This window comes from Sebastes umbrosus, chromosome 5, assembly GCF_015220745.1.
Source record: "Sebastes umbrosus isolate fSebUmb1 chromosome 5, fSebUmb1.pri, whole genome shotgun sequence".
Taxonomy (NCBI): domain Eukaryota; kingdom Metazoa; phylum Chordata; class Actinopteri; order Perciformes; family Sebastidae; genus Sebastes; species Sebastes umbrosus.
Genome location: NC_051273.1, coordinates 32,606,116 through 32,624,301, shown reverse-complemented (window position 1 = coordinate 32,624,301; position 18,186 = coordinate 32,606,116). Strand labels below are relative to the sequence as shown.

At 42.4% G+C, this 18,186-nt stretch overlaps 1 protein-coding gene and 1 long non-coding RNA gene across 5 annotated transcripts in view; one reads left to right on the top strand and one right to left on the bottom strand.

The window, feature by feature from the left end:
* The window catches only part of mcf2l2 (MCF.2 cell line derived transforming sequence-like 2), a 143,070-nt gene that overhangs the window by 18,930 nt on the left and 105,954 nt on the right, over nt 1-18,186 (bottom strand). For all 4 annotated transcript variants that reach the window (XM_037770424.1, XM_037770423.1, XM_037770426.1 and 1 more), the window contains exons 22-28: nt 18,003-18,083; nt 16,534-16,674; nt 14,713-14,805; nt 13,869-13,947; nt 6,000-6,036; nt 5,734-5,831; nt 1,069-1,155 (exon numbers count right to left, since the gene is read on the bottom strand). In XM_037770424.1, the coding sequence (XP_037626352.1) occupies nt 1,069-1,155; nt 5,734-5,831; nt 6,000-6,036; nt 13,869-13,947; nt 14,713-14,805; nt 16,534-16,674; nt 18,003-18,083 (616 nt within the window). The remainder of the gene's footprint in view (nt 1-1,068; nt 1,156-5,733; nt 5,832-5,999; nt 6,037-13,868; nt 13,948-14,712; nt 14,806-16,533; nt 16,675-18,002; nt 18,084-18,186) is intronic.
* On the top strand, nt 2,594-6,702 carry LOC119488626. The gene is made up of 3 exons (XR_005206996.1): nt 2,594-2,605; nt 3,733-3,738; nt 6,378-6,702. It is a non-coding gene; the product is annotated as an uncharacterized LOC119488626 (long non-coding RNA).

The following is an 18,186-nucleotide window of genomic DNA, read 5'->3' as shown; positions in this document are numbered from 1 at the left end:
TTTACGGTATGGTATGCAACGCGGATCAACACTGTGTTTAGAATGACATAACTCTGTTGTTACACTGATGAAATGCACACTAGAGTGTATTTATTAGGACAATAGGTACACATGGAGGAAGTGTTGAGTTTGCATTAACAGCAAACATCAGAAAAAGGTAGGCATCTTACTAAAATATGATCAAATATATTTATGAGACAGCCTCTAAAATAAGCCTGATTCCAATAATCAGGCCTGGTTCTCTCTGCGAGGTAAATAAAGGCTACTACTGGGAAATTTACGGTCATTCCACTTTGAATTTGCAGTTGGAAGTTCCATGAAACAAACTTCTACAATAACTCATTTTCACTTCCTTCCTCCTGCCCAACCTCCCTCACAGGTCTCATTGAGGGTAGGGGGGGCATGTGCAGCTTGAAGACTGGCCGCAACTACTGCGACGTGGAAAGCAGAACTCGGACTCAAGGCCCTGTCCTCCAAAAATGTTAACGCGCTTCCAAATGTCAAGAGGGCTTGAATATTAGAGTTTGACATTTAGCGCAGTGCTGCGCCGCAGAATTTAGCCTCGCCACGGTGTCACCGGGAGATTCTCTTCTCTTTCCATCTATCTGTCTATCTTCCTACCGTCTCCCTGTCTTCATATGCCGTCTCTTCGACAGCACTCCGTCCCACTCTCTTTCCTGAATCACAGTTTCCTTGTTGTAACGCGGGCAGATGGCAGAGGATACTGACGTGAACAGATAAAAGCAGAGAAAGGGGAGCAGAGGGAGATGTGGCCTTTATTATGCTGACACGCCGCGGGTCGCTGGGAGAGACAACAACGAGATGCCCGCCGGCACAGAAATCTATAACATTTGAGGAAGAAAAAGAAGAGGACAACAGCGGTTATGTGTGACTGGAAAATGGAGATTGAACTAGAAAGGACAGAGGCGAGGTAGATACCACGGCTGTTCGGGGGGATGATGGTTATATCATGATGATGAAGATGATGATGACAGCAGTAACAGATGAAGAGAACATGAGGGCGATGGTGTTGACCAAGATGCCAGTGATGATGATGATCACTGTTACCTGCTTGAAGAGACCTCCTGTTGGAAAGCCCCTGCAAGGTGAAGCGTTTCCTAGCATTAGCAGCCGATTGGCCGGCTGAAGCATCGACTGAGTGGGAAAGCCGGAGGAAGCAGAGCAGCAGGGAAGGAAGAAGAGAAGGACTCGTGACATGTTCCATATTATACGCCAACATGGCGACAAAACAGCACTTATTTCGACACCCTATTTAGTTTGTATGTTTGGTCGTTGTTTTAACCCTTTCCTCATTTCCCAAAATGTACCAAACTGTGCAATGCATCGGTGATCTATTCAGAACATTGGCAGACTAACTAAAAATTGTATAAGTTCAACCTCAGCTCCTATATTAAAGGTCCCATATTGTAAAAAGTGATTTTTTTATGTCTTTTATATTATAAAGCAGGTTTAAGTGCTCTATAAAATACTGTTAAAATATCAAAACGCTCAATATACGGAGAAACACACACAGCCCGTATTCAGAAATTGAGCGTTTGAAACAAGCCGTTAGGATTTCTACCCATTTGTGATGTCACAAATACACAATATATAGATCATTACATGGTTTCAAACGTAAAGATTCTAAATGTGTCACAGTTTATTTCCTGTTGCAGTGTATGTAAATAACATCAGCTGACAGGAAGTAAACATGGACCCAAGCTGTTGCCTAGCAACACAATTCTGTTGCAATTATGTTGAAATGTGTTAAAACGGAATGTTTCAGACGGAGGGTGAATACAGGTATATTCAGGCAAAATACGAGCATGAACCTGAAATAACAACGATATGGGACCTTTAACCCTTTCTTCATTTTCAAAATGTACCAAACTGTCCTGCTCCGGTTTAAAAAATAAAACCAAGGCTTTTATTCTGAAATATTACCAGGACAATGTTGTATAAAATGCAGTGACTTGCAGGGATCCATGAATTAATAAAGTATGGGGATTTAATTGTGGATTGTTACTATTATTTACAAATTACCACACGTTTCTTAACCTTTCTCTGTCTAAAATAAATATAAATTACATTTATAAAGAAATTAAATGGCCATTATGAAAGGCAAACTCTATGTAGAAAGAAAGGGCTGACAGTAGCAGCTGCAGAAACTCTGCTGGTGTGGACGCCACACATGTGAGACACACAGCAATTCAGCCACGCACTGAGCAACATCAGAGCAACTATTTTAAAGTGAGGCACAGGGGTTCACACTGGAAATAGCATTTAGTAAAGTTGTAGTTTGTTTCTATATCTTGCTGCTTGTTGGTCTAATTGCTGATGTTTGAAATTGTGCACGTGTACTCATGCATGCTTTATTGGGTGATGGAGTTGTGAGCTGATTAACTTAGTTTGTGATATTCCAGATCTTTGTTGGCACATGTTTTCAGCAGAGTCAACAACAGCCTACCCATCACCCATCTGTTTCATGTCTGAGTCTCATCCACTGCATACAAACAGGGATTCATATGACCACATGTTTTGTTACCTTGTTTATCCATAAGAGCTCTTTGTGTATTGTACCTGCTGAGCTGACGTTAAATATGTTGTCAAACAGTAAATCAAAGTTTCACATTTTCTTATAGAGGAAATGTTTCTATCACTATCGGTGTTTAAATTGTTTATATTGCCCATCCCTAAGAAAATATAGTCTTAAATCAGAAATGTTTCCTCGGTTAGATCAGGAAATATCTGATCAAAGAAAGTAAACAAGACAAATAATCTAAACAAGAATTCGATGTCAACAGAAGGTGTTAGAAACGCAACTTTGTTCTATAGTGGTTTTCAAGCCAAAGAAAAATAAGGAACAGCTGGACGAAAGCAATCTTAACTGAAGGTCCATTTAACAGCTTTTTCAATGTCAATGTAAGACTAATGAACAATGATCAATCCTTGAATATAGATCCATGGAACGTACTGGGAATAATGGTTAAAACCGGTGATTTTGGACTGGTGAATTGGTCAAATTTGGATATGACATAAATGTTCCTTTGTAAATATTGTGGTGTCATCACAACTTCATGATACAGACTCTGGAACAGCCTGCTGGGAGGAAGTAATGAGAACCACTTTACCCTTGTATAACAAGAGAGAGAATGGAGAAAACAGCACACATACGCACAGGAATATGAGAAGAAGTAGAAACAGTCGGCAACACAGAAGAATGACACTCATCCATTTAAACCTTCTGTTCATCCATGAAAGTCTCTCAGCCTCCAGTATTCTGATCTGTACATGCAGTCAGACTCTATCTGTCCATCTGTTTGTGTGTGTGTGTGTGTGTGTGCCTGTCTGGGCTGAAGGGCAGTGACCTCGCTGTCTGTCAGCCTGGTCAACACTCGCTCTCACACACACACACACACACACACACACACACACACACACACATGCATCAGAAATGCTTTACATTCAACCCACTACTTCTCATCTTCATCATAATGAAAGCCAAGAATTTTTTTTCAGTATCAAATAATATAGTGATGGTTGTTGTCACAGGAACTGCTAATAGATCATTTGGCGTACCTTTAATGGTGCTAATTTGCCAAAATGTTAATATACATAGCCTAAAAAATGGGGATGCACCGATACCACTTTTTTTCCGACCGAGTACAAATACTTACATTTGCGTACTCGCCGATCCCGAGTACCGATACGAGTACTTCTCTGTGCCAAAAGACCCTCGTTAACAGCCAGCTGGAGGGTGTGAACAGCACACGGCAGGCTGGAGAGTATCGCATACGAGGCGGTGCGCCGCGGTCGGCTCTAGGTCGGCTTGGAAAGGTGCTTCCCGGGGCCGTGGCCAAAGTGCTTGCTGCGCCCTCTCTCCCAGCCAGGGAAGGACGAGGCCCCGTGCACCTGGTGCGACTGTTGACCGGGGGCAAACTGTCCTTAGTGCGTCCCAACCGCGTCGTGCCCCCAGGGCGGGGCTCGGCCAACGTAAAAGGCGCCAAGGGTCTGCGACGATACCTGCAACCCACCTGACCCGTCTTGAAACACGGACCAAGAAGTCTAACGCACGCGCAAGTCAGAGGGTGCAAGCAAAAACCACGTGGCACAATGAAAGTGAGGGCCGGCGTGGCCGGTTGAGGTGGGATCCCGGCCATGCGGGGTCGGGCGCACCACCGGCCCGTCTCGCCCGCACCGTCGGGGAGGTGGAACGTGAGAGACTGTGATAGGACCTGAAAGATGGTGACGAGAGGTTAACGTCACGCTGCCGTAAAGTGGTATGGGTGCCGTTGTATCGGAGCCATTTTGCGAGTACGAGTACATGAGCACAGCATCGGACCCGATATCCGATACTGGTATCGGTATCGGTGCATCCCTACAAAAAAACTAACTCACTGGCACAATGTCAGACTTTGAAGATCCCTGCACTGAATGACTCAGCACAAACAGATAAACCACTGGTTGAAACCAAGCAGCAACCTCCGGAGTCAATCTCCACAGACCCCCACCCCCTGTGTAAATGCCCAACTTTACAGCAGTAATAAATAAGTTTACAGCCTGGTACAAAAAAAATACAATTTTGGCTCTATACCAAATCTCCCATTCATGACAACTGTATGAATTTTTCTATAATTCACCCGTTTAAATTGCTATGCTAATGGTACCTGCCCCGACCAGGCCTCGCTCCTCCCCAGCTCCCCCCCTCTCGTACAAATATGGTCACTTCTGATGAAAACAAGATGGCAACAGCCAAAATCAAGGCTTCAAAACCGTAGTCCGCAAACCAATGGGTGACATCGCGGTGACTGCGTCCACTTCATCTATATACAGTCTATGGTTGAAACATCACCAGTTTGAGGCAGGATGTAACTGCATGGCTTGCTGTAGTATATCACGATGCAGTTTAATATCAGGTATAAATGGTAAATCTAGGATCCTGCTCTTTCATGAAGAATGGAAAAAAGTAACACCTTTGGCACAAACACACAGCGTCACACGTCTGGTACAAACTGACGAGCCATCGCTTCCTGAATATGCAAGGATGTGTGTGTTAATCATCAGTGTGAAGCAGCTGATCAGTGCTGAGATGTATGATGATGATGATGCATCGTCAAGAGAAAGAAGGGAAGAGAAATGAGATGGAAGGAGGGGAGTGAGGAGGCAGAATGGAGCGAGGGAAAGGAGAGGAGGAGATGGTGTGGTAAGAAAAAAAGGAGAGAGTAAGAAAGGGAAGACGGGGTAGTGGATAGAGAGGACTGAAAGAAAAAGAGTAGCAGGAGGAGAGATAAAGAGGAAGAGAGGGAGAGAAGAGAGAAAGGAGGAGGAGGTGTGAATGGATGTGAGCAGACAGGTATGGGTTTGGACACTTAGTTTTGTAATAGTGGCCAGACACCCATTACAGGGCTGAGACCAAAAACAACAGCTGCTGTCAGCTGTCCCTAACCTTTAGCTTCATGTAAGCAGTAGGGATTGGAAGAGGTGTGTGTGTGTGTGTGTGTGTGTGTGTGTGTGTGTGCAGAAGTACAGCGTTCTGGATGAGATCGTGTGTGTCGGTGTGTGTGTGAGCGTGTGCTGGCCTCTTATTTCTTTCTCCACTACGTTGCCACAGTAAAGGGTTCACACGTCATCTCCCACCTACAGTGTATTACTCTTACTCCAGAGAGTAATGGGGATGTTTGCAGAACAAAAACAAAAGGAAATGTAAAAAGAGATCATCATGTGAACTCTCACCTCTCTTCTGCCTCATATTAGGGCTGGGGTTGCTTCTCCTGAAACCCGACTCTGGACTTGATGAATCTGACTGTCTCAGCGCCATCTTACGCACATTCCTGGAGAAACATGGAGCAGAGGGACATGTAACATCAGTTGGGATGAAATGGCTGAAGCAGGATGTCTGCAACTTCATTTTTATTTTTATTTTTTATTTTAGCTTGTGAAGAAGATTCATCAGGTCATTTTTCTTTTTTTTTTTTTTTTAGATGAAGCTGGTTGCTCACCTCATGGGGGGCCCGTAGCTGTTGAGCTGGCTGGCTTCTGTGAACACAACAGAGACATTTTTTTTACTGTTTTACTGTTCATCAAACCATAACATTGCTTCTTCCATGCCTTCCACCATGATCAATATGACTGGCACAGAAATTATTTATACAAGCATTTTCTGATATTCCTCCTCAATGATTAAAGTCTACTGAAGCTTAAGACGAGACACAAGACATTGTTTTTTGAGATTTAGCTACCGTAACACGTCTTCGCTCAGACTAGTGGAAAGAAAACATTTATTTTACTACTTTGTCTATTTGCATCTATAGATTTCTCCTGTTTTCACCAACAGTTAGCATTAGATAATGGGGAAGTTTCATTGTGGTATCCATTAGTTAAACCTGTAGTGTCTTCAAACTGTAGTGAATTTTACAATCCATATCTTTAAAAGCTGTTTTCTCTCAGACTCTGAGTCAGAAATTTCCACTTCAGCAGCACTAACATCCACCAAACCTTCACTTCCATTCCTATCTACAGTATATTCTGAAGGTTTTTACTGAGGCGTTTGTTCAGATGTCATTCATAGCCTGATTTATACAACATTTTATTCCTAAAAACATGGAGAAAATGGATGTTTTATGGCTGCATTATTACCTTCCCCAAGGCTGTTTGTCTGTCTGTCTGTTAGCAGGATTACTCTAAAAATCCAATATGGATTTGAATGATTTTTTTTGGAGGGGTGGAGTGTAGCACAATGAACAATCCATTGGATTTTGGCGAATTCCGATCAGCCTGAGCATTAAGACCACAGGGTATAACACATGCGCAGTGTAACTGATGAGGCGTTGATGATGCATGACCCTGCCTTATTCTTCCTTCTGAGAGCAGAGAGATACGTGTGTGGATGTGTGGCGAAACATCGAGGTGCGGGAGCTGCTGGCCGTCCGCGATGAGAAAGAAAAAAAGCGGTAGATGACGGGATGAGAGACAATGTAGTGTAACGTTATACAGACATAACAAGGCTGCTGAATGAGAGAGGCATCCGCCGATACGTTACGCGGAAACACACCGTGTTAATAATAAGCCGACCACCTCACGGTACCGCCAGCTGTGAGCTGTGATCTGTTTTTAAAGTCACGCACCTTGGCGGAGGTCTGCGCTCTCCGAGTGCCATTTTAGTTAGTAGTATTTTCTGATTTATGGAGTAATACAAAGAGATATTCAAAATCCCCTCGGTACAAATTTTGACTCTAATATGTCAACATGTTGAACCTGGCTTCATCCAATGTTCACATTTCATTTGATAAGATATTGCCTCATTTGCATATTTAAACAAAATTATGAATAAAACAAGTAATTGTCTTAATGTCAGTAATCAACTGGGGAAAGTTATAGTTATAGTTTTTACTCTATTCACCTGGAGTGTCTTCTCTTAAGCAACTAAAACTACTTGGTTAAGCTTGGGGTGGCTGCTGTGGCCTGTTTGTAATTCTCTGTCCTTATATTGGTGTTTGGTCCCGGACGGGATAGTAACTAGTAGCTACAATAGTACAAGGAGATATTAAATCATAGAGGAGAAGGATACAAGGCAGAATACAAAAAGATCTAAACCCATTGTTTTAGTGATCAGCTGTGACCTCCAGAGCATAGACTTCTTTTACACCAAAAAGTGTCTCAGAGTTATCTCCACGTATAAAACCACCCAAACTGCAGCGTCAACTGCGTAAGCTGCTTTTATTGGTCTGACAGAAATCACTTTGTGGCGCTATAAAGAAAAGAAACATCACAACACTGAAGTCACCGGGGATACGCCTTCGGATATCAACCCATATCCAAACAAAAGAGGCTCCATAAATGCAACGTTAACAAATCTGGCCTGCCACAGGATTCTGCTGTGTGACAAGAAAACCTCCAGAAAAGAATCTAGTAAAATAACTGCAGACGGTGAGGCGCGGCCTCGGCCAAAGGCGTAAGCTCCCATAAGTGAAATACCAGGCTCTGTGAATGATCTCGCTTGTCACCTCCCATTCCGAGTAACCAATGAAGCTGTCGCGCAAATGCAGACTCAGCATGGATCCGTTCCACCTGCTCCAAATATAGTATTCAGCAAAATGGATATATTTTTTCATCATGGATCTAGCAATGTTTTATTCATGGAGGCTGGTCACACAACAGTCTGAGAGGTAGAACCTCAGCAGGGAGGAGTAACACCGTGCACAGCTCCAGACACAAGCAGCCGTCACACAGTCCATTCTATTTCAACCAGTGGTATTGTGTCAGCTAAGGGAACATGACAAATAATACTTCATCCTCCCACATCCACATGTCATATGTTTTTTTATATGTTGTAGGTCATGTAATATTTATCCACCAAATCAACCTCGGGGTCGGGAAACCTCCGAAAGGGTTGCACGGGTTGCATCTCAGGGTTCATGAGATGATTAACACAATATGAAAGCAGAAAAAGCTATATTTCTAATCTTTTCTTTTTCCATGAGGATTACTGAATAATTGTAGCTCCTCTAAAATGATCCTAATAAATTAATCTAAGAGGGAAAACTGGGGCAGCAAATAGACATTGCTTTGCTTTAAGGAGCTTTGGTCAGCAGCCCTACGCTTCAAACTACGACGCTCCAGGTTCCCCTCTATAGTGTCAATTTTGGACGTGTCAGGGACGGCGTGTCAGTTTCCACTCGTTACATACAGTACGTAGTGTCTTTTCAAAATAAACTTCCAACATATGTTTACTTAGCTTTTAAGTTTACTTTATGCCACAAAACTGTGTGGTTAGGTTTAGGAAAAATATCGAGGTTTAATTTAAAATAAGTAAATATGTTACGTAAAAGTTTGTTAAGTAACTGGCGTCACTTAAGTGCGCAAGTTACGTCACAAAACCACAGTAAAATAAGTCAATGTTGACTTCACTAACAGCAGTCTCCTGGGTGAAAGTCTGTGTTTGTTTGACCCGTCCATCCACCCCGACCTCCTACACCCCGACCTCCTCCCGACGCAGACTTTCTCTCTCTTTAGACTACGTCAGTTGCTCCGACCGTGTGGTGCGTCTCATACGGACACTAAAGAGTGCCTCGGTTCATCATCTCATGCTCTCCACTAAAGTTTGCTCAGTTGCTATGGAGATGAGCTTGTGTATTTGACCGAGCAGCTCTCCTGGAGCCAGAATCCTGTCCTGTTTCTCCCAAAACTTTGATTAAAGTGTGTAAAGTTGTGATTAGTTATAGCCTGATGAAACATGAAGTACTGACTGTCGCTCGGGCAGACAGGCACCGTTACGTCCGTAGCCTTCATGAATTATAGCTGTCGTCGTGTTTTTTAGCCACGTACAGAAGTGCCCCTATATGACGTTGAATTAAAACATTTACGGAGGGAAATTAGACCCTCCATCGCTGACACTGGGCCCGGTGTCCGGTGCGAACATGCAGCCAAAAAGCAGAAACATTAATGCAGGTAGAGGGAGGAGTGTGTGTGTGGGGGGGGGAATACCCATGGATCATTGCTGCCTTACGAGATCCAACAAAGAAAAGTCTGCAGGAAAGAAAACTACGATTATTATTACTACTGTTTGTTGTCACTGGATGTACTGTACTCCCATTCTCATCCGGTCACATTATAATCCATCTCTTCCTCTTTTCCATCTTTTCCATCTTTCTCAGCATATTCATCTATCTATCACTCCTTCTCTCTCTCTCTCTCTGTCCGGCACACAGCCGTTCCTCTTCTTCATCCTCCTTCTTTTCACGAGCCTCCTTCGTTCCCTCTGTGTTGCCTCTCAGCCTCCATCTCCACCCTGAGACTCTCTCTTTGTCTCTCTCTGCCCATCATTCCACCACCCTCTTCTCTTCTCTCCCCATCACTTTCAATCTCCTCCCTCTCCTTTTCCCAGACCAATTTCATTCTCTCTGTCTCTCTCGCTCTGTCTTTCCTCTACTACCCTCCTCACACGGAGCCAGAGGTGTAAATCACACACACACACACACACACACACACACACGCTCGCTGCGCCGGACCGTCAGAGCCTCGTACAGCCTCTGCTCTCCAGGCTTCATGACAGGGCTGCTGTGTTATTAGTCAGTCCGCTCACACACACACACACACACACACAAGCACACAGGAACACACTCCCACACCGACGGCGAGTTGTCAGACGGGCAGAGTGTGCGGCTCACAGAGGGTGGTTTTCCTGTCAGTCAGGACCACACAGTGGAACTGTGGACGACTGATGCTCACCGGTACGGTGAGGGCCGAGAGAGGTAGCCTGTAGATACACACACCACCACACACTGCTAGTGGGTCACAGTGATGCTTATTTTAGTATCACTCTATACATTTTAGGTAATGCCAGAATATTATACCTCGAGGTGACGTCCTCAAAGTGGTTGTTTAGTCTCACAAAATAGAACAAAAGCCCAAAAGATATCTCATTTACAAAGATATAAAACAGAAAAGCAGCAAATCCTCACATTTGAGATTCTGGAACCAAACAATGTTTGTCATTTTTTCTTAATTAATGACTTCAAGATTAATCAATTATTAAAATTGTTGTCAATCAAAGGGTCAGTTTAGACATATTAATCCATTCACTGGTCAACAGCCATATATACAGTATAGTATACATATATACACTGATCAGCCATAAAAGACCACTGACAGGTGAAGTGAATAACATGGATTATCTCGTTACCATGGTACCTGGCAGTGGGGGGGATATATTAGACAGCAAGTGAACATTTTGAACATTGTGTTGGAAGCAGAAAAAATGGGCCAGCGTTTCAGGATGTGAGCAACTTTGACAAGGGCCACATAGTGCTGGCTAGACGACTGGGTCAGAGCATCTTCAGAACTGCAGCTCTTGTGGGATGCTCCCGGTCTGCAGTGGTCAGGACCTACCAAAAGTGGTCCAAGGAAGGAAAAAAATGGTGAACCAGCGACAGGGTCAGACCCGAGGCTCATTGATGCACGTGGGGAGCGAAGGCTGGCCCATTTTGTCAGATCCAATAGAAGAGCTACTGGAGCTCAAACTGCTGAAAAAGTTAATGCTGGTTCCGATAGAAAGGTGTCAGAACACATAGTGCGTCGCAGTTTGTTGCATATGGGGCTGCGTAGCCGCAGACTGGTCAGGATGCCCCGTGCTGACCCGGGTCCATCGCCCAAAGCGTGCCTACAATGGGCACGTGAGCATCAGAACTGGACCACAGAGCAATGGAAGAAGGTGGCCCGCTCTGATGAATCACGTTTTCTTTTACATCATGTGGATGGCGACGAGTAAGAGGTGTTGACTCGGCCTTCAAATTCTCCAGATCTCAATCTAATGGAGCATCTGTGGGATGTGCTGGACGAACAAGTCCATTCCACGGAGGCCCCACCTCGCAAATTACAGGACTTAAAGGATCTGCTACTGACGGCTTGGTGCCAGATACCACAGCAGACCTTCAGAGGTCTAGTGGAGTCCGTGCCTCGACGGGTCAGGGCTGTTTTGGCGGCAAAAGGGGGACCAACTCAATATTAGGCAGGTGGTCATAATGTTATGGCTGATCGGTATACTGTTGCTGTACAGGTACACTATGTCCTAAATATTGTGATGCATTTGTGTCTTTCTCACAACTACAAAAATGCTAAATAGACTGTGATTATGTTTGTATGGTGCATGATTCTCTGTCTGCAGTTCACGGACAGTATTAGAGAGAGGACTTGGCAGAGAGAATGACAGGCCTATCAGCAGATTGCAGAGAAGGATGACTCCAAGATGTGCTGATAGATACTGCTGTTGACATGAAAATGCTCCTGATAACAGAAATAAATTGAGTTGTTGCAGCAGGAAATAATGATAGAGCCACAGCATGGGAAAAACAATTGAAAATCAAACTGAATTTTAAAAAGTGTTTTTAGAGTGTATATTGGAGATGTAAAGTATGTGTGGAGAATTGTGAAGATGCAATATAATAATAATTGTGGCACCAGCAAACTAGTTGAATGTGTGATTAAATATACAATGTTTCTGTGTACATACCATGTCGAGCCCCTTTACCACTGGACAAAAAAAAAAACATTAACATGTGGCTTTTGTCTTCAGTGGGACAAAATGTCTCTGCAGTAGTCTCAGTATTTATCGGTTCCAGCTCCGATCATCAGTGATGGAATCACGACACCCGCTGGACGCGCTAATTTCCGTCCCTTTTTTCCGCGTGACGTTATGTGATGCATGTTGAAGTGAATATATAAAAAATAAAATCAACACACAAAACATACAATTAATGTGCTCTCCTCAAATCTACCAGACTCCACTGACAGAAACAGTCGTTTGACCTCGCTGATCGATGTAAAACACACTTCATTCGAACTGGACAGAGACAAAATAAAACGCATCAAAACCGTCTTTGTTAGTCTTTCCACTCTTTCAACAATCAGCAACTCTGGTTTGAGAGTTTTAAAGAGAGACTGAATAAGTCACAGATATAAAATAGAAGTTACACTGTAATGTTCACGCGTCCATGACACACCAGAAAAAAACACCCAGAAAGGCATACTGGTCCACTGATGATGGCCTGTTTTTAGTGGGTTTTCCTATGTTTAAAAACCTGCATATATGAGCGAATTTTGGTGGGAAAAGGGTATAAGCATCACATTACTGGTCTAACCATAGACTGTATATAAAGATGGACGGCGTGTCTCCACTTCCTCCCATTCTACAAAAGTGAAGGCAAAATTTCCGGATACAGGAGCTGTTGACGTCATTTGGAGCCACAGACTGCTCAGTAGTGATTCAAACCAAACTGATCAGAAAAATGAACACTTGAACAAACATCATTCACACATCAGCGTGATAAGAACTACCTGAACTGACAGAAAACATCTTTGGGAAAATGTATTTGACTTTTTAGTTTGGTCCATGTCCCATCTACTAACATGGTGGGGGCGGGCTTTATGACCTATACTGCAGCCAGCCACCAGGGGGCGATCCAGATGTTTTGGCTTCACTTTTGGGGAGCTGTCATGTCGTCCATCTTTATAGTCTATGGGTTTAACACAGGGGTCAGCACCCTGCGGCTCTTTAGCCCCTCTCCAGTAGCTCCCTGTGTTTTTTTCAAAAATTTAGTGGAAATGAATAACTGTTTATTTGTTTACATTTTCATTTTTATTTATAATTGTTGTAGGTCTATGGTACGACGGTACGATGGTACGACGGTACGACGGTACGACGGTACGACGGTTTCATTTCGAGAATAAAGTCATAATATAACGAAAAAGTCATGATATTACGAGAATAAAGTCATAGGTTTATGAGAAAAAAGTTGTAATATTATGAGAATAAAGTCATAATATTATTAAGTAGTAATTTAACGTGTTATTAAATTTTTTTCTCCTAAAGTTATGACTTTATTCTTGTAATGTTACGACTTTTTTTCTCGTAATGTTATGACTTTATTCTCGTTAAGTTATGACTTTATTCTCGTAATATTACAACTTTTTTCTCGGAATCTCAGATTTTTTTCCCTCAATGTGACCCTAATACTCCGTAGTACATTTGCACTGTGGCCATCACTGCATTAGACTTATATACTATATACTTAGACTATAGGCTGTGTTACCTTCATCACAATGCTCAAATGTTTTGCTGCTCCAGACAGATTTGTGATGGTAGAGGTTGCTGACCCCTGGTCTAACAGAAGCTTACAGATGAATGGATTCATATCGACACGAGCCTGTCCATCAGCTTCAAGTTGGAACGGAAGTAAGTAGTTATGGAAGAGGTAAAAATACACAACGAAGGAGGTATTCTCAAGTGCACAGGTGTGTGTGTGTGTGTGTGTGTGTGTGTGCGTGTGTGTATGTGTGTGTGTGTGTGTGTGTGTGTGTGTGTGCGCACGTACCTCTGCACGCCTCTAGCTGGCCTGTAAGAACTTTACGAATCTCTGACACCCACGTATTTTTCACATCCATGGAAGGAGCCTGGGGACACACACACGCACACACACACACACACGCACACAATCAAGCAACATATACAGCAAGAGCCTCTTAACACCAGTGCTGTTTTTTTCTGTTTCGAGGGAGAGCTGTGTGGTACAACACTGCCCCCTAGAGGAGGAATGTGGAAAAGGTCACTGAATGCGTCCCAAGAAGTACCCATAACAAAACTAAAATATATAGTGGATCTTTTGAATAATATTTAAGGGTATTTTTTTCAGTTTTATGACATTACTATTGATAACACAAAACGAAAAAAAATTATCTTGTTTTTGTCAGTAATATTTGCATATGTACAATAAATGTTTTCTTCCTGACAAGATCGGGGGTATGACATTACAAATGTAAGTCCACAGCAACACAACATAAGACCTCCATCTGTCCCACATATATTACAGTAGGTGTACTGACAAACTCCTATCTAAGTAAAAGTACAGAGGAAATATACTTCAAGTTAAACTAATGCAGTAAAATGTTCCCTCTGACTGATATATTAATATATATATAAAACATTATTAGATGTTGAATACTGATGCATCAATGTGTGAGCAGCATTTACTGTTAGAACTGCTCGAGGTGGAGCCAGTTATAACTACTTCAGATGCAGTCAGGTAGTTTCCAACCTAGGGGTCGGGCTCCCTCCAAAGGGTCACTGGATAAGTCTATGGGGGGGTCGGGAGATGAATACTGGGGTAGGAAAGTATTAAAATTTGAATGTTTTCCATTTTTTTTGTGGCATCAACGTACCTGGATGATGTAAACCTCCTCTCTGCCATTGTACCACACCTCAAACTTCTTGATGTCGCCTTTGACGTTCTCTGTGATCCCCACAGCACTCATCTGGACAGAGACAGTAGGGCAGAGACACTGTGAGATGCAGCACAACGTGAGTGTGTCATCAGCAGTGACTTAAGGTTTAAAAAAAAAAATCAAAATCAACCCCAAAAAAGAGCTGCAAAACTAAGGGTTGTCATGGCCAGATTAACCTGTTAGAGAAGCCCTCTGTGCACTGTGTATGCATTCAATACACTCAATGTCAATAAAATACATTGGCAAATTTAAATGTATTGTTTAATTTCTTCCATTCAATACAATTTATTGAAACAATAAAATCTCAAAATCACAATAGTATAATTAATTAAATTAGAAGAAAATACATTAGTTGTATTAACAAATGACTTTAAGTAGCAATGAATAAAGTTAGTTGTCATTTGTTACATATGTTTATGTTTATTTAACTTAAAATAGTAATTTCGTATAACTTAAGTTTTTGAGTAAAGACTACTAATGTAAGCTAAATTATGTCTACTGCGTGCAATTAATGTTCTAAGTTAATACAACTTGACCTGTTTAGTTTCACATTATATACAAATTTAAATGGTTAAGCGCAACGGGTTTCCACGCAAATTTCTAGTAAAGTCAATGTATTCGGGTTAAGAGTGCAGTTGGTAATCCAACTTGATCATTTATGACTTTTTGTGACTATTGAGGCAATTTTGGAGAAGAACAGTGTATCATGTAGTCGTTGTTGCATGTTTAAAGGCAATTAAAGTTACTGTGAGGAACTTTTAACTGGTGATGAAGCAGTCTCAGTTTAATCCTGTATCAGTCTTTCTCACAACCACTGTAATCCATCAGAGAGAAGACTGTCTCTATAGTTATTCTTAATGCTCGTCATCGGTGCCACTGGGTCGGTTTCCGGCGAAATCAGATGAAATCACGCAGGTTGACCAGAAACTCCTTCAGCTCAGGCTCCGACGGGGCCTCCGGCAGCGACCTGCGGTTCTTTTAGCTCAGCTGAGACCAAAACTGAGCTAAAAGAAGAGTGAATACTCGACTTACATTCATCAGGTTGTCCAAAACAGGACTCCAAATTACTGTTTTTTTGTCAACTCATTCTTTTGAATGTCCTTTTTATAGGTGCCCTGTGGAATTCTGTTTACATTCGGTGTTACTCACCAAAACACACTGCGTGTATCCTTGAGCTCTAATGCATTTCCTTCCTCATAAAACACTTGAAAAGATGATTTGTAAGTGTTCCAAACCCTCCGTTGTTTACATCCACGTTAACTTGCTGACATTCCTGTCTTTGTTGGTGCATTGCAGCACATCCTGGTGCCACCTTACCGCCACCTGTAGATCAGCGGAAGAGTGTGAAACCACTGGCTGGGGCTCTGTATGGTGTCACCAGCGTGCACACGCGTGCATGTGCATCCTTGTGTGTGTGTACGTAATAAACCAAACGGGGTCTCACTCACAGAAGAATGGCTCGATAGCAACAACTCGACAGGGAAGTTATTATCAAACATTTTAGCCTGCAGGCGCCCATAAAATGAGCAGTTAGGAATTTAGTATTTAGCTGAAAGACAAATTCTACTTTTGCTGATTTAGACCTTCAGATTACAGTGGGGTCTTTATATCATTACGCCCAAACACCGAGGAGTCACATAAACCAAACAAAACAGACAGCTGGAAAAAAAAAAAAAACTCACCTTGCTCACACACACACACACACACACACACACACACACACACACACACACACACACAACGGACTCTGTATCTGACCTTGAGCGAGTGTTTGAAGCTGTAGGACGGGGTCCTCTCATGTCCATCTGTGGTCTCCTCTCGTTTCTTGCAAAACAGCATCATCTTGTCGTACAGGAACAGGTGCCTCTGCATGGGCTTAAACCGGGCCAAGTCCTTCACCTGCAATCAGGTAAACGGGTCATTTTACCTGCAGGCCTGTCCATCAATCACTGCACAGTTCAACTAACATATTCATGTTGATCATTTTTCACGTGTTTAAATGCTAAGCCAACGGTGTTGCCTGCATGTTTTAGCCCATTCACCGCAACTCACATTTATCGTCCAACTAACCAATTCACAACCCTGCTGCTCTAGTTTAACACTTCACTTTTCCAGAAACTCCAGGCACCTTTTGATTTTCAGCTAATTTCCATATAATGTGGAAAATCTATTAGCACTCTCTCTAAACTTGCTTGAGGTGGTTAATCCATCACTGTGAATATCAAGTCTGTATTTAGTTACCTTTACTTTAGCTACCTCTTTGTTGTAAGTAACACAGGGGAGACAGTTCAAATCAATCTGCTGCTAAACTACATTAGCACACGACAATAACATAACTTTGATAAAAAGCGATATATTTAAATTGAATATACTGTTACTGTGAGGAACTTTTAACTGGTTATGAAACCGACTCAGTTTAACCCTGATGCCTCTATATGACCTATGTAAACGAGACCATCAGCGAGAAGACTGTCTGTTTCTATATAGTTATTCCTAAAGGTCCCATATCGTGCTCATTTTCAGGTTCATACTTGTATTTTGTGTTTCTACTAGAACATGTTTACATGCTGTAATGTTCAAAAAACACATTATTTTCCTCGTACTGTCTGTCTGAATATACCTGTATTCACCCTCTGTCTGAAACACTCCGTTTTAGTGCCGTTCAATGGAATTGCAACGGAATTGCGTTGCTAGGCAACAGTTTGGGTCCATGTTTACTTCCTGTCAGCTGATGTTATTTACATGCACTGCACCAGGAAATAAACTGGGACACATTTAGAATGTTTACGTCTAAAACCGTGTAATGGTCTAAATATTGTATACTTGTGACATCACAAATGGACAGAAATCCTAACGGCTTGTTTCAAACGCGCAATTTCTGAATACGGGCTGTGTGTATTTCTCCGTATATTGAGTGTTTTGATAGTTTAACAGTATTTATATAGCACTTGAACCTGCTTTATAATATAAAAGACCTGGAAAATCTCACTTTTTACAATATGGGACCTTTAATGCTCGTCATCGGGTCTGATCTCTAGTGACATCAGACAAAATGATCTACAGCACCCTGTTTCACTCTCACAGGCAAAGTTTCACAGAGTACGTTAGCCAGTTAAAAGGAAGCAGGTGGAGATTTTTCTTTAGAGAATTTTAATTTTGCCATTATATTTTGCGGTTATGGCTGGTACTGGGGCAGGATCAACATCTAGAGCAGTGCGGAGTCATACCTTGCTGTGGCCTCTCTTGTGGTCAGTCCACACATTAAAGGATCCCTGCATCAGCAGCTTCCCCAGTTCACTCAGGTTTCCCTGTGAACATCAACACACACACACAGAGACAGTCAGACGTTGAGAACACCACTAAATACAATCACATCAGTCTGCAGAGGACGCAGTTTAATGTGCACGATCC